Source organism: Pelodiscus sinensis, chromosome 3 (genome assembly GCF_052426305.1).
Source record: "Pelodiscus sinensis isolate ZL-2025 chromosome 3, ASM5242630v1, whole genome shotgun sequence".
Taxonomy (NCBI): domain Eukaryota; kingdom Metazoa; phylum Chordata; order Testudines; family Trionychidae; genus Pelodiscus; species Pelodiscus sinensis.
The window spans coordinates 129,688,118-129,704,442 of record NC_143054.1 but is presented as its reverse complement, the minus strand read 5'-3'; the positions used below and the strand labels follow the sequence as shown (position 1 = coordinate 129,704,442).

Here is a 16,325-nt window from a genome sequence, read left to right as displayed (position 1 = left end):
AAGGGAGCCTGAGGGCTGGCGCGTTACGGCAGACGCCCCGCCAGCCGGACCGGACGCCATAAGCGTTCCGAGTCCTTAGGGCCCTGGGCTGGGGTCCGTGAGAGAGGGTGGGCCCAGACCCCCCTCACCCTGCTACGGGAAGCTCGGAGACCCCTGGTGTAAAAAGGGGCATCCTGGGCCAAGGAAATAGTTGACTGGGGACGACAGACGGTGAACCTCTGGGCGAGGGGAACACGAGACTCAGGCGGAGAACGCGGGGTGCCTGGGGGCACCCCGATAGACTCCTTTACAACTAGTCAATAAGCGGGGGAGCCGCAGCATGGTTAACTCCCAGGGTTAGAGCTAACCCTGCTGCAACTCTGCTTTTAAATGTATTAAGAGCCAAGAGGCTCTTAATACACTTAAAAGGCTGAAGCGCAGCGAGGGGAGGGAAACCTGGTGCGAGCTGGAACAGCTGATTCCCGGCTTGCAACAGTCCCCCCATTGCGCACTAGCCTTTTAAATTTATTAAGAGCCAGTAGACTCTTAATACATTTAGAAAGCAGACACACAGCATCTGAGACTAGGTGCGATAGAGACAGCAAGGCAGGGGGAGAAGCGATTAGTCGAGGGACTAGTCAATTATCCGATAGGCTTATACTCTTTTGGATTCTACCCGAGAATGTAATTTAAACTGATCCCAGGTCAGCCCAGTGCACAATTCATTTTAAAATAGCAAGTAATCTCTTTGGCATTGGTTCAATTCTGACAGAATACAGCTTGCGTTAGGCCACGTTCCAGATTACTTTTGAATTAAAATGCATCCAGAACTGTTTCATGTTGGGAGGTTTCAACAAGACAAAATAGCAAACATACGCTTTCTTTCTCTCATTTCAGGTTTTAGTGCCACAGCAGGGTTTGTTCTTAAACACCTGATTATCCACCTGAAAAGGCTGAGGAAACAGACCGTTACCTCAATCAATACTTTTGATCAAGGCAGTTTGCTTTTTGCAAACTGTTCTTGTGGTGCATTCTGAAAGAGAAAAATTGTTCTAGTAACTCCCACGTTCCACTGACTTGAGATTATCTCATCCTGTTGCTTTGAATGTTTATTAGCAGCCTTTTAAAAATAGAACCGTGAGGTGACGCCTGACAGAACAACCTCCATTTGTATTTGTGCTGAGCTCACCTGACTTCAAAAGTTTCTGTCAAGTTACCAAGCCTTGTTGCATCTCTTCTCCCATAAACCTTCTGCTCTAGTCCTACCTTCTTCATGAAATGGCCCTCACAACCCTTTTGAATAATCCAGGGCAAACTAGACAGTAGAAAGAATAAAGTCAGCTGGAGCCAGAGAGGAAATCCAAAGTGTTCTTAAGAACCTGACTATACTGGAAACTTGGAAGTATTTTTCTGCAACAGTGTTGTTACCTACAGCGGTAGCGTTTCCCTACTGTGTCATCTGTCCCTGCAGATACTACAGTAGCTGTGTCAAAAACAGAAGTAAACAGAGAGACCAGAAAAGGGTGGCAAATCTATATGGATGTAAAGGTATTTGAGAAAAATAAGACTCCAATTTGTAGAGTGGCAAACAAAAAGAGAGAAGGTTAAATAACCATTGGCCAATGTAGGTCAGAGTAAGAGTAAACTAAAAAATGGAAAACTACACATTGATGTAGATAAAAATCAAGGGTGCAGGCAAGAATGATTACAGATTGGAGAAGACTATGGGAGGTAAGCATAGAGAGTAACAGTATGTCACGAAGGTCAAGACCCACGCTGAAATCCCCAGTGAAGAGAAACTCAGTAAGCAGAAGAGACATTAATAAGAAGCAGAAAAATAGAAGAGCGAGGCAGGGTGGGGCAGACTTTTGAAAGCCAAGTGCTAAACTAGAGAGTTTTCACAGTAGGAGGAGAAATGGGGTTGGGTGATGAAAAAGGAGAAAAATCACTAAGGATCTGCTGGACTTCTGGCCACGCATTTCATTAATAGAATCCATTTTACCCACAATTACATAGCATGTAATTAATGTATGGAATTTGCTGCTGCAAAGGGAGGCGGAGGTGACAGCACACTCTATGGGTGGGTTTTCAAAACAGGATAATTCTGGAGAGTAAGGATGGAATGCGGTCTTTGCTGAAGGCAATGGCAAAACTCCAATTGACTTCAATGGGATCAAGATTTCACCCTAAGAATACTGGCAGCTATTCAAGGGATGAATAACTCTCATGTTTCAGGTGCAAACTGTTCAAGGCAGGATACAGAAGATGGGCTTATTCAGATTTGGTGTAAAAATTTCTATGCTCCTTGCATGCTAGCATTATAAGGATTTGTAGAGTAGAACAAAAGAATAAAGGAAGCACGTAGGCTTACAGCGTGCCACAACCATGAAATGACAGTTAAATAAATATCCAACAGAACAAAAATTAAAGCCATTCCACATACCATACCAAATAAACAACACACACATAGGGTATGTCTACACTACCCCGCTAGTTTGAACTAGCAGGGGTAATGTAGTCATCCGCAATTGCAAATGAAACCCAGGATTTGAATTTCCCGGGCTTCATTTGCATAAAGCCGGCCGGCGCCATTTTTAAATGCCGGCTAGTTCGAACCCCGTGCCGCGCGGCTACACGCGACACGGAGTAGCTAGTTCGGATTAGGCTTCTAATCCGAACTAGCTGTACTCCTCGTGGAATGAAGCCTAATCCGAACTAGCTACTCCGTGCCGCATGTAGCCACGCGGCACGGGGTTCAAACTAGCCGGCATTTAAAAATGGCGCCGGCCGGCTTTATGCAAATGAAGCCCGGGAAATTCAAACCCCCGGGCTTCATTTGCAATTGCGGATGACTACATTACCCCTGCTAGTTCGAACTAGCGGGGTAGTGTAGACATACCCATATAGAATAAATCGTTGAAAGATGAAATTCATTCCAGGGCATAGGGCCTTCACAAGGCCTTATGTAGCAATGAAGACAGGGTATAGAACAGCGGTTCCCAACCTTTTTTTTAATATTGCAGACCAGCAAACTCGTCCACAAACTTTTGGCGGACTGGAAACATCTTATTTGCACATTCATTATGTAAATAAGGAATATGTAAATAAAATATTACTGGTCCGCCAAAGGCCTCGGCCCCCAGAGCTGCCGCCAACAGCCAGCTTCAGCTCTGACTGTGGCCATGTGAAATAGGACTGATAGGGCTATTAATTCACTTTAACATTAAGGGATGTCACTATAAATTAACACATTTAGCCTTGACAGAGATATTTCTGGTTTAAAGGGTATCCCCTTTGGCTCCCACTTTACAAAAATACTCAGGTGCCAAACTCATGTAGGTGCTCATCTAGTTGAATTTTTAGGTGTCAAAATATCTTTGTTAACCTGGCCCTTAAACTATTTTACTTTTCGCTCACATTGGTTCTTTTAACTCACTGTAAGGCTCTAGTTGTTTCTTCCTCCCTGCAACTGCAGATACTGTAAATATCCCAAGTTTATTACCACATGATAAAAGAAAAAGAACATTACAACCTTAGTAATAGTATGAAGTCTCACATGAAATGTGTGCTATGAGGATGACAGCTGACATGGATAGAAAAGGTTTCCTGATATTAGTTTTAAATGTTCTGCCCTTGTTCTTATGACAGTATCAACACAGTGCATTCTATAAGTCAAACATAATTTTGGTAATGTTACCCCCCAAAAAATATTCCCAACTGGAGACCACCCAGGGTTACACTAGCATGAGTTTATTTTTTGAGGAATTAGCACTTCACTGTATGCACTACAAAAATAGAGCTGCCACCTAAAAAGGGAACCAGCACTCTCGCTCTCAATCACACACCCACTTCTCCGTTCATTCACTCATTCACACACATTCATTCCTGCCCTCAGGCACTCACACATGTACACAGGCATATGGGTTGCAGAAGGAGCCAAGGCACGTAGATCCTGGAGGGTCTATCTGCTCATCATGACTGGGGAGCTGGTCAGGAAAGACACTGGCTGTAGAGAGGAGTTTTTGAGGAGCACAGGAAGAAAGAGAGAGTCTCACATGTGCTCCCTCTCCTTTATATAGTGTATGTATGAACCCTGTGACTCATCCACTGACTCACCAGGGAGCATGACCACACTTCCCTTTATCCAGCAAAGCAGCAGTATCTGATGACTCATCACCATGTGCTCCAGCGTTAGCCTTGCAGCTTTGCGCACACACACACACTTTCTCATCGATCAAGGGAGAATGCAGTTTAGATCAAGCTACAAGCAAGGTGGCTGAGAGTTACAAAGATTACAAAGTTGCAGCTTACAGTAAGTTTCTAAGAGGTACAAAGATTACAAAGTTTTACAAAGATTACAGCAAATTGCAAAGTTTGACAAAAATGACAATAAATTGCAGTTTAAAACCTTAGACCTTACAGTTAGTGTATTTTCAGAAAATGCATGTGTAAAATCAAGTGAGCTCAGGCAGAGGCTTTTTTATGCAACAGGTAACATTACCTATATATAGTTCCCTCATCTATCTATATACTGTAAAGCAGGGTTGGGCAATAAAAAAAAATGGCAGACCACAGGGGTAGGCCCTCAAGGGCCGTCGCTGCTATGTTTACCTGCACCTCCGCATGGGGTTGCAGCTCTGGTTGGCTGCAAATTGCCATTTGTGGCCAATGAGAATGGCAGGAAGTATTGCAGACTGGGATGCTACTTCCTGCCACCTGCATTAGTCACAAGTGGTGATCGCAGCCAATGAGAGCTTCAATCCTCCAATACCTGCAGAGGTGTAGATAAACATAGTGGCAACAGCCTGCCAAGGACTAACCCTGAGGACCGGATCCAGCCCCTGAGCCAGAATATGCCCACCCCTGCTGTAGAGAGTTTATGCATCTATCAGTCTGTGGGCCTGTTTCTTCAAGAACTCCTTCTAAGGCAAAAGCTAGGGCCACTGAAGTTGGAATGCAGCTTTCTCTTATCCTAACTTAAAGCAAGGTCAGAGTTTGTTTGTGCCAGGAAAACAGAAAGTACATGAAATGGGACTGTTTTCCATAACATGGAAGGGAGGGGGCTGATCAGAGGGACAGTTAGGCTACATCTAAACTACAAAGATTTTTCGAAAGAGGATATGAAAGTTCCATGGGAATTTGCATATCTTCTTTTGAAAAATCTTTGTAGTTTAGATGTAGCCTTATACTGCAGTGACCACTGTGGGCAGCTGCACCAGCAAGAGAGTGTCCTGCTGAGGATGAGACTGCATGTTGTCGGTCACTGGATCAGGTAAGTGACCCACACCCCCCCAAAAGTGTTGGACAGGTGACGGGGGGGGGGGGGGTTAGAGCCCCCTCACACACCAGCCCCAACCCCAGGACCATCCCTGGGGCCAGGCTGCACAGTACCTCCCAGAAGAGGCCCGGCCCAGGCTGGGAACCATGACTCAAACCTGGACCAGCAGCAGGCTGGGGGGGGAGGTGGCGGTTGCAGACCAGGGGGGTAGCTGGAGGCCAAGGCCAGCCCCCTCACCCCAGTCAGGATGGAGGCCGGGGGGGAAGCTAAAAACTGGAGGAGGCCCACCCCTGCAAACCTGGAGGCCATGGGGTGAGGAGGGGAGAAGTTGGAGGCCAGGCTCGCCCACCCACAACCAGCTGAAGGATAGGGCTTGCTCTCGCAACTTTTGCCCCCTACCCCTACCCTGAGCCCCCACCCACTGCCATTAGCCCCCACCCCAAACCTCTGCCATGACTTCTGCACCCCACCCTATTCCCTGAGCCTCCCCCACACCTAATCCCCTCCTCAGTGCAATCATCTAAATACAGCATGTACATTTTCCTTTCAATTAAAAAAAATCCTCAAAATTACCCAACTGTTACTGCAGTTAAGGACCCAAACCATGCCAGGTAAATCGGCTAGTCTTTAATAAAGAAGTGTGGCTTGTAGTCATGATAAGTAGCTCTTCAGTCTGGTTTCACATTATTCTATAATGTGCCCTACTTACTAACTTGGAAATCCACAGGAGGCATGAGATTAATTTCAATGCAACCAGGATTTCATTTTAAGTCCTCAGTGTTATTAATCTGGAACCTTTCCTATTCCTTTTGATAAAGGCCAGAACTATCACCAGAGTCTCTCACCAATGCACAGATTCACACAACATCCCTGCGGGGTAGTATAATTTAATCCACTTTTACAGATGGGGAGTGAGAAAGAGAGGGAGATTAAATAAAGTGCCCAACAACAAACAAGTCTAGCACAGCTGGCAACTGAATCCATATCCGAGTCCCACTAGAGTGCCTTATCACTGGGTATGTTTGTCTCCTTTCAGGTGCACAAAAAATGTTCTCAGTCCTCCAAAGACACATAGGAGCTAATGTTTCAATAGAAAGAGTCCTCTTCACCTTCCAGGATACTCCTGGCCACTAGTGCAGGGATAGGCAATAATTTTTGATGGGGGGCCACTCCAAAATTGTGGAAAGTGTTGAGGGCCGCACTCTTCCAGGATATTAATGGAGGAGGTGCGGGGTCTGGGGTGGAGGTTGGGTGCAGAATTGGGGTAAGGGATTGGGGTGCAGGAGGAAAAATGGGGTCTGGGAGGGAGTTTGGGTGAAGGAGGCAGTTGTGACCTAGGGCAGGGGACTGAGATGCAGGATTTTGGGATGTGACCTAGACTAGGAGGGGCTTGTGACCAGGGGCAGAAGATTGGGGTGCCAGATCTGGGGGGTGGATGGGTGCAGAAGATTTGGGTATATGGAGGGGGCAGAGGGTTGGAGAAGAGAAGGGCTGGGATGCCAGAGGCAGTCTCTGGGTGAAGGTGGCTTGTTGCTCCATGTGGCTCCACTTGGGCATGAGAGAGAGGGGAAGAGGGAGGGGGACAAGGAGGAAGGGAGAAGGCTTCCTACACTGACCCTGCTCCCAGCAAAAATTCTTGGCTCCTATTGGCCAGAAACTGAGAGATTGACCAATGGGAGCCAAAGAGATTTTGCTGGGCGGTGGGAACAGCATTAGAAGTCTCCCTCCTCCCTGGCCCTCTGGAGTGGAGAGCAGCTGGTTTTCTAAGACGTGAACTGATCTCTGCCTAAGGGCTCCAGCGAGGGGGCCGTGGGCTGGATCTGGTGGCTTGGCAAGCTGGATCCAGCCCGCTGGCAGCATCTTGCCCACCCCTGCCCTAGTGCAATATAAAATTCTGTTCCAGAGGCAAAACAGTCTCATCAGAAGTTACCTTTGCCACAAGCTCTCCTTAGAGAGTCAGAACAACTCTGATTTGATAGCCACCTTCAGGGCACAACGTAAAGCATATTCAATCTGGTTCAATTTTTTCTATTTCCTTTTAATGACTAAGCTGCTTATACTGACAACTGTGGCAGCTTCTACTGCTCACTGTCAGAGGCTACATGAATTTATGTTTTAGTCTTCCTTGGTGTGTCAGTACTTAGATGCAATGGTCGAGATCATGTACAAAAGATTAATAAAAAGACATGCCACTGAAGATTACCTGGGCATAAAGTAAAAGCTTCTCTGTTGCATCTGGGTCTTTATTCCAGATCAGATTCTCACACAGTTGTAGAAGTTCCTTGTGAATATCATCATACACTGGAAGATTCCCTGCATTCACAATCCCCATGTCCATGCCATACTGAGAGTACAAAAAAAATAATCAGCAATACCCATAAAACTTCACAAAACATGTCTGTGGAGCATTCAATAATGTAGTCGGAAAGCACATCATACCTTAATTGCATGGTACAGGAAAACTCCATGCATTGCTTCCCGAATGGCATCCATCCCCCGGAAGGAGAAGGACAGATTGGAAAGGCCTCCACTTATTTTAGCTCCTGGTAGTGTTTCCTAGCAACAGGATCAAAATAGCAGCAAGTTCAAACTTTATAAATGTGGTAGTCAAACTGGCACTGGAGGGGCAGTTACCCACAAATAACTGGTTTAAGATGTGTTCAGTGGTGACAAGTAACATAATGACAGAGTCTCCTTCCCCTTGGTTCCGGCTGCTTCTACAATTATTCAGGCTCTTCCTTGCAGGGAAGAACTTGAATGTCTGTAGAAGAAGCTGGAAACAAAAAGAACCAACCTAGCTACACATAAGCAACGTGTGTGATCCCCAAGGGATGCTGGGCTATTATCAACTGAATCTTGACTAGGCAGGGTGTTCCACCTAATAGCAAATGGGAGGAGAGCTACTCCCTCAGGATGTGGTCCACACTATGGAAGTCTGACAGCCATTTTCTAAAACCCTAACGTTCACTTTTCCTTAAATTTAGCAAAGAAACCAGGAAGAAAAGGGATCCAACACTATAACAACTCACAAATTATCTTCTCAGGAAAAATGAAACAATTAATTGTCAAAACATTAACTAGATGCTGTCTGTAAGGGTTGTTTTCTTAAATTAATAAGTAGGGCTGCAGATTTGTCAAAGCATTTTTTACTCAAAACTGAGAGAGCAGTCACAGTAAACTCACAGACTAAGGCCAGATGGGTCCTTCACTATCATCTAATCTGACGTCCTGCATACTGCAAGCCACAGAACCTGCTCCATCCCTTCCTGTAATAGACCCGTAACCTCTGGCTGAAGTACTGAAAACCTCATATCATAATTTAAAGACTTCAAATTACACAGAATCCACCATTTTTTCTAGTTTAAACCTGCAAGGCACCCATCCTCTCCCCTCCCCCAAACATGCCTTTCATGGAGGTTAGGTCCATAAAAGGCTATTAGCCAGGGGATAAAATGGTGTCCTTGGCCTCTGTTTGTCAGAGGCTGGAGAGGGATGGCAGGAGACAAATCACTTGATCATTGTCTTCGGTCCACCCTCTCTGGGGCACCTGGTACTGGCCACTGTCGGCAGACAGGATACTGGGCTAGATGGACAGTACGGCCGTTCTTATGCACCCTTGTTGACTGTCAACACTTTCAAGGTTATCCCTGGTTTTGGAACTATTTTGTGTTTTTTTTTAAATATCTGGGTCAGGTTTTGGGCAACTGTGAAATTGAGCTGCTCAGAACATGGAAGTCTAGAAATAACAATGGACCCTTCCACATAATCATTGTCTTCCCAAAGGGAGTCATTCACTGCCCTGCTACTAACATACCCAGCATCTAGCTGCCTTCTCTCAGCAGCTCTCACACTCACTAAACTTGAAATGTGTTTGTTAGGAAGTGGCTGACAGGCCTTTTCTGGAAGGTGGACAATTAACCCACCTCCACATCCTATCACAACCAGACCCAGGAAGAGCTCCTCCATTCTCAGTACTTCAACACGCAAAGCTGGAGACAGGCCACAGAAGTACACTGGATCAGCATGGGATTCCAAATCTCATCTGGAGATGGAGGAGCCTTTCTGGGTTTAACAGATCCAGCACAGAGATAGGACAGGGTGCTGCTCCCTGCCCATCTCCCTGAGAATAGTTCAAATAGAGTAGGTTTGGAAGGGCTGGCTACAAATGGAACCTACCACACTGCCCCCTCAAACATAAAAGGCAGAATGGGTGATATGTTTTTAAACAAGCTATGTCCTTCATTTCAGGGCGTTCCTACGGGTGTACTGTGACTAAATAAAAAGTCAAGAGAGTCTTACATTATTGCACACACAAAAACCTAATCTAATCCAATCACAATAATTGAACTCAATTAAACAAATCAGCTTTTTCTTTTCCTGAGAGGGGCCTTTTGGCCAGAGAGCTGACATTTTATGTATGTTGCCTCATTTCATTAATATCAATATATTTATGGTACAGCTTATGGACTGAACTATATTTAGAGCATTACATAACATGTAATGTTTTCTGTTGGAAGCACAGCAGTGTTGAAAAACAATTGCAATTCACAGAAGTCCACTGTTATGAATTCAGGGAGTCAATTATGGTGTAGCACTGGGAATTTTTAAGTAGCTCTGCAAGAATAAAAAGAAAATAAAACAATAGCCAAGAAAATCTCACTTTGATGGTTTTAGCTGCATTGATGAAGTTAATTGCATACAGGTTATGTTCTTCCATTCCAGTCCCTATGGTCAGAATATTGGGGTCAAAGATTATATCATTTGGATTGAAGCCCACTTTCTTCACAAGGAGGTGGTAAGCTCTGGTGCATACTGCAATTTTTGTTTCTGTTTCTGTGGCCTGCAAAAATTAAAAAAAGAGTATGAAAAGAAAGCATTTCTGCTTGTGTAACACAGAGACAGGATGAAACCAAAGTTCCAGAGCCTAGTTCACAGGTCTCTCAAGAATCAGAGCTACCAATCTGAACACCATGAACTTGGGAAAGATCAGATTTTGCATTCGTAAGTCCAAGTTTTGTCGTGTTCAGATCTGAGGGGTCTTGGTTCACTCCATTATAGAAAGGAAGTAGGTTAGAAAGAGAGAGAGAGAGAGAGAGAGAGACTCTAAAATCCCAGTGTGGCTCCTATTTCCAGCATCCCACAAAAACCTGACAGCTCTGGGAAGAATAAAACTAATTCACAAATAGATCTGAGCTTAGTTTTCTGTCTGATCCAATCAAATTCTTAACTAGAAACCTGAAGTGGAAAAGTACAATGGAATTTAATAGAAAATGTATAGCCCTGCTATTACATTCCTGTTTACCTGCCACGATCATCATCTAGTACAAGTGGAACAGCCTTGTGGCTCACCAAAACTGCTGCCCTATAAGTGGTTCAGGTCTGATTCTGTTATTCTTACTCTCGTAGGGTAGTATATTCGATTCCATCAACCCAGTGATTTCAGACGGACTGCCCATATGGATATATTGCTAACTCAACACAATCAAGCCATTAGTGTCAAAAATGTCCCTAGATCAGGGTCAAAAAGTGTTACTAGAACTGCATAGTCATCTAATCATATTTGACCCTGAAAACAAAGCCACTTTACCTCTTCCTTCTCCTATGGGAATGATGAGCCTTTTCATCTCAAAAAGTAAAATCTGTCACATAAGAAAATGATACTCACTTGACCCACTTCATCAAAAGCCATGACCACCACAGCTGCTCCATATAACTTAATCCTTCTTGCTTTTTCCAAGAAGTCATTTTCTCCTTCCTTCAGGCTGATGCTGTTCACAATGCATTTCCCTTGGCAACACTTCAAGCCAGCTTCAATTACAGAGAAATTTGAAGAATCGATGCATAATGGCACCTGTATCCAGCAGAAATATAAACAAAGAGGAGACGTGTAAATTAGCTGCAAATTTTCCCTGATTGCCACCCACCAACTTAAACAGAAGGCTAGACAAGCTAACACAATATTCATTAGGTTCTCAGTCCTGAATAAAAAAAGAGAAATCTACAAACAGAAGAGCACCCAGAATCCTTGTTTTCAGTGCTATTCTCAATGTGACTTGAAATACAGAGCTGCTATGGAAATACAGAGCCTCTCCCCCCTCTAGACCCTCTCTTCCCCACTCCCATCTTTCAGCATGCAACCATTTGCTTTTAGCAAGCCAAATTGCTTGGTATCATCAGGTTTTAATATCATGGGGGAGAATTTTCCTATACATACAGCGAACTCTGGACTCTTGTTCTGCAGACAGATGAGATTTATGTATGAGAAGGCGGCTCAGCACAGCACTCTGCTGCCAGTTTATATTGTGAATGGTAGTTTTAAAAAGGACTCAACATTCTGCTCTGCCAACAAAAGGGAAAATGTAGCAAGCCTTGGAGCTGGCAATAAAAGACAATGCAGCTCAGAAGGAGTATGCTTGAAAACTGTTTGCCAATGGAAGACTGTGACGGGCCCGACGAGGCCCGCACTAGGACCGGCGGGACGCCGCCCGCCCCATCCGCAAGGGGGTAGGGCCACACGGCACTGCGAAGCAGTGGCTGGCAACTGACGCAGCCACACTGCTGGCAGAGAGCCGTGGCGTGCGGGGGCGGGGCCCTGATACAAACACACGCCGCCCCAGAATGGCGGGATGCAGAGGGGGCGGAGCAACATCCAGCAGCAGCCATTGGCAGGCCGCTTGAAACGGCCCGGAGGAGAGGGCAGCGGGACAGTGTGCAGAGCTGGAGGTGCCAGGCACCCCTCTGGTAGCGATGTCTTCCACCCCAGTGGAGAAGTGTCACGCAACCCCAGAAGCTCGGAGCGGAGACAAAAGTGCTGGAGAAGGCGCTGGACCGGTAAGCCCCTTGGACAAACCCAGGAGAGGAGGTACTCAGGAGAGAGATAGGAAGCAGCCCGGAGCAGAGTGCTCTTGACGCCTGTGGGCTGACACACTTCGCGGTGGAGCCCCGTCAGCCGGGTAGGGGTCAAACACCCTGACCCCTTAGGGCCCCGGGCTGGGACCCGGTGGAGAGGGAGAGCCCAGGTCCTCCTAAATCCCCTCCTCCTCCACACCGCACTCTAATTGTGCACGGAATACTGTCAGCCAATTGGCCTTGAGGGCAGATACTATCATTATTGAAAAGGGGCAGGACTTAGGGGCCAAGAGACCCCAGGGATTTCCCCTCCCCCGGACTTTTAAGATGGTGGACTCACTGGGCCCCACCCTCTGGCCAGAGCGTGGGAGCTCACGCCCATAAACCGGCCACAAAGACCATTCTGCTGCATGCCACTTAGCACGTGGGACACTATTCTACAGGGAAGGAAAGAACCCAAAGTCTGATGCCTATGGCTTTCCCATCACAAAACTAGTGGAGGATTCCTAAATACACACACTTTCTGTCTACTAAACATGATCATTATATCAACATTTTACCAAAACATGATTCACATATCAACAACAACAAAAACAGCCTGAATGTGCTGCGGGATACATCGAGTATAACCTTAGCAATGTCAGGTTCCGAACCAATGAAGTTACAAAATCTGGCCATTGCGCTCGGCCCATCCAGCATTCCATCATCCATATTGATATCCAAAATCTGGGCTCCCATCTCAACTTGGGCCTTGGCTACACTCAAAGCTTCCTAAAGAAAGGGATTTAAAATGAATAAGCAGAACAAATGTGTTAGTCATGGTGGAGATATTGTTTCATCATCCCAAACAAAACCTCCCTGAATTCACCCTATGTTGTAAGTTATCAAAATGAGAGACTCTCCTTTTCTAGTTAGTTTTATAAAGGTGCCTTCACTGATGTAAAATAAGTAAGGCTGTGTCTAGACTACATGCCTCTGTCGGCAGAGGCATGTAGATTAGACACATAGGCAAAGGCAAATGAAGCCGCGATTTAAATGATCGCGGCTTCATTTACATTTACATGGCTGCCGCGCTGAGCTGACAAACAGCGCGCTAGTCTGGACGTTCCCCCTGTCGACATCAAAGCCCCGTTATTCCTCGGCTCAGCGTGGCAGCCATGTAAATGTAAATGAATCCGCGATCATTTAAATCGCGGCTTCATTTGCCTTTGCTGAACAAACAAATCTACATGCCTCTGCCGACAGAGGCATGTAGTTTAGATGTACCCTAAGTGTCCTCTCCATATCCCCAGAGCTTTGATCAGTTTGTGGCTAAAGGACACTGGTCTCTAACTCTTAGATCTTTGAGAAGGCCAGCTCTTTGGAGTCTCTGGGATGGTTATCACTCCTGCATGGTGAGGGGTGGAACTGAACTGAACTACACTGGGAGACTAGATACAAAAATTCACTTGCCAGGCAAACCTGAGAGCCACAAACCCAAACATTTCAGAGGGAGCTAAGAGTAGGAGCAATAAAGGCTTTCCTTCCACCTCTACATCTGATATTAAGGTAGCCAGAGAGGAAACAGTGGTGGATACCTGCACTGAATGTGACACATTCTCTTCCAGCATAAAGCCAGAAAATATTTCCTGTGCATGGAGTGCAAGCTGGTCACTGTGCTAGAAGACAAGATTTGTGGTTTGGAACGGCAAGTTGAAACACTGCTGAGAATCAGAGAACTGAGCAATTCCTAGACAGCCAGATTTGGGAAACATCATTACCCCAGGATCAAAGAAGAATGGAAATGGCCACCAAGGAACTGGACAGACAGACAGACAGAGACAGAGACAGAGACAGAGAGAGAAAAAAAATCAGTGAGGAGGATTGGAAGTTCATCACCACCAGAGACAAGAGCTCACAGTGGCACTCCATATTGCTAGAGATGGATGAGAATATGCAGGCTGTGACCACCAGAAAGAGGAGGAGCAGAAGAAATTCCACACAGGCTAAAGTTTCAAATGGATACCAGGTCCTCAATGTGGAAACTGTGAAAGATCCCTCTCAATATCCAGCAGGTCTATGGAAACAGAGAGGTGTACGAGATGTCACTCTAAGATTGGATAGGCTTCTGAATGTCATGCTCCATTGGTGTTGGATGGTTCATATCTGCACTAATGACACTGCATCACAGGATATCTTGTGGATAACAGATGACTGCAGGCAACTCAGAAGCACACAATGCAAGAAGACACAATGTCTAAATGATCTTGTCGGAGATCTGACTTACGCAAAAGGTGTAAGTTTCTGGAAGTGAACCACTGTTTACATAGTGGCATAGGATGAAGGGTTTCAGTTTTGTAGAACATTGGTTTGCTTCATTTGGAGAGAGGGGACTACATAGTTTAGATGGCCTCACTAGAAGGAAAGCCGATATCTTCATGGACCTGCTGGTTAGAGAAGTCAGGAGGGCATAAAACTAAAAGCCAAAGGGTGAGGGTAATAAAAGGAAAGTTATGATCACTCAACACAAAAATCAAAGTGTTGAGAACAACATTAATCAAGGAATGAAAGGATGTGACGAGAAAAAATTCCTGAATTGCCTATACCCCGACGCTAGGAGCCTGGGTAACAAACAAAAGGAACCGGAATTGCTCATTATGAGCATCAATATGATCTAATTGGTATTACTGAAACCCGGTAGTATGATTCACACAATATGAAGGTTGAAAATCAATAGTTAAAGCCTACTTAAGAATGAACCAGTGGGCAGAAGGGAAGGGTGAGTGACATTCTGTCAAAAATGACATTAGCTGCTTCCAAATCACTCATAACTCAGAAGAAAATGATCTTGAAGGCTTATGGATCAATATCCTAATACATAAAGCACAGGGTGAGGTACTAGTTGGTATCTGTTATAGACCACTAAATCACACCAGGGGATAGCATGACCAGCTCCTTATCTATAATGTGTAGGGGGAAAAAATGTTTGAGATTTTGGACATAATTAGAGTGACATATACTGGTGGTCTCCCATGCTGCCAAAAAGAAAACATCCTGGGAATTGCCAAACATTATGGAAGTCAATTTCATAATATAATTTTTTTTTCAGCCAACACAGGGTAAATTTTACATTAGGACTTATCCTAACAGATAAAGCGGAACTGATCACAGAACTAAACACTGAAGGTAAAAACGTGACCAAGTCATGGTCACTTGATAATGTGCAAATAGGATTAAGTCCAGACCAGTCATATACAGACTTGGTCCTTTAATAGTGCCAATTTCACAAAACTGAAAACAGTTCTGAGCAAATGAGGTGGGAGGAAGAATTTAATCAGAAAAAATGTCAGTGATCATTGGGAATAACTTAAGACCATCTTACGAGATGCCCCAGAAGCCACAATCAAAGGAGGAGCTATACTGGTTAAAAAACAACAGGGTGCAGATGGGAACTAAAGGCAGGCATAAAAAAGAAAAAGATAATATATAACAAATGGAATAAAGTGGAATTTCATAGTAATTAATATAAATTAGTAGTTAAGAGACTACAGAAAATTGATACGTGAAGCCATAGGACACAAAGAAAACTGTATGGCCGGATGAGTCCAAGACACGAAGAAGAAAAAAAACATATTAGGAGTCTATATTAAGAGATTGTTTTTCATTAATTATACAATGTGAGTTTATGGAAAAGAGATCCTGTCAAACTAACTTGATTTTTTATTTTGTTAGATTACAAGTTTGGCTGATGGAGGTACTAGTGCTGACACAACATACTTAAGACTTCATTAAGGCATTTGACTTGGTAATAGGGTTGTGAACGTTTAACTGGTTAACTGGTAAGCCTTAGACTTAATGAGTGAGGCTTATTGCTTAAAGTTAACTGGTGGGGCTGGAGCAGGCAGGGAGCTGGAGCAGGTGGCCGGGAGGGAAGGTCACTAAGGACAGGAGTTATTCCAGCATAGCCCCTGCCTGCAGCAGGCTCAGGTACCTTGTGGTGGGGGGGCTGCAAGCAAGGGCTGCTCTGGCCCGGCTGGAGCAGCCTCTGGCTGTGGCAGAGGCTTTGGCAGAGCCCTCCTGCTCGCACCCTTTAATTGGTTAATCAGTTAAACAATCATAGAATCAGAGACGCATAGAACACTAGAATTAAAAGGGACCTTGAGAAGTCATCGAGCCCCTCACGGCATGACCAAGTACTGTCTAGACCATCCCTGACAGATGTCTATCTAACCTGTTCTTA

The 16,325-nt window shown here is 45.0% G+C and overlaps 1 protein-coding gene across 2 annotated transcripts in view; it reads right to left on the bottom strand.

Annotated features, from left to right (window-relative positions):
* Positions 1-16,325, bottom strand: part of MTR (5-methyltetrahydrofolate-homocysteine methyltransferase) — a 78,704-nt gene that overhangs the window by 27,459 nt on the left and 34,920 nt on the right. Inside the window, exons 14-18 of one of the 2 annotated variants that reach the window (XM_075924813.2) lie at positions 12,737-12,877; positions 10,923-11,108; positions 9,918-10,097; positions 7,697-7,813; positions 7,461-7,601 (exon numbers count right to left, since the gene is read on the bottom strand). In XM_075924813.2, coding sequence (XP_075780928.2) covers positions 7,461-7,601; positions 7,697-7,813; positions 9,918-10,097; positions 10,923-11,108; positions 12,737-12,877 — 765 coding nt within the window. The remainder of the gene's footprint in view (positions 1-7,460; positions 7,602-7,696; positions 7,814-9,917; positions 10,098-10,922; positions 11,109-12,736; positions 12,878-16,325) is intronic. The other variant, XM_075924814.2, reaches the window with a different exon arrangement.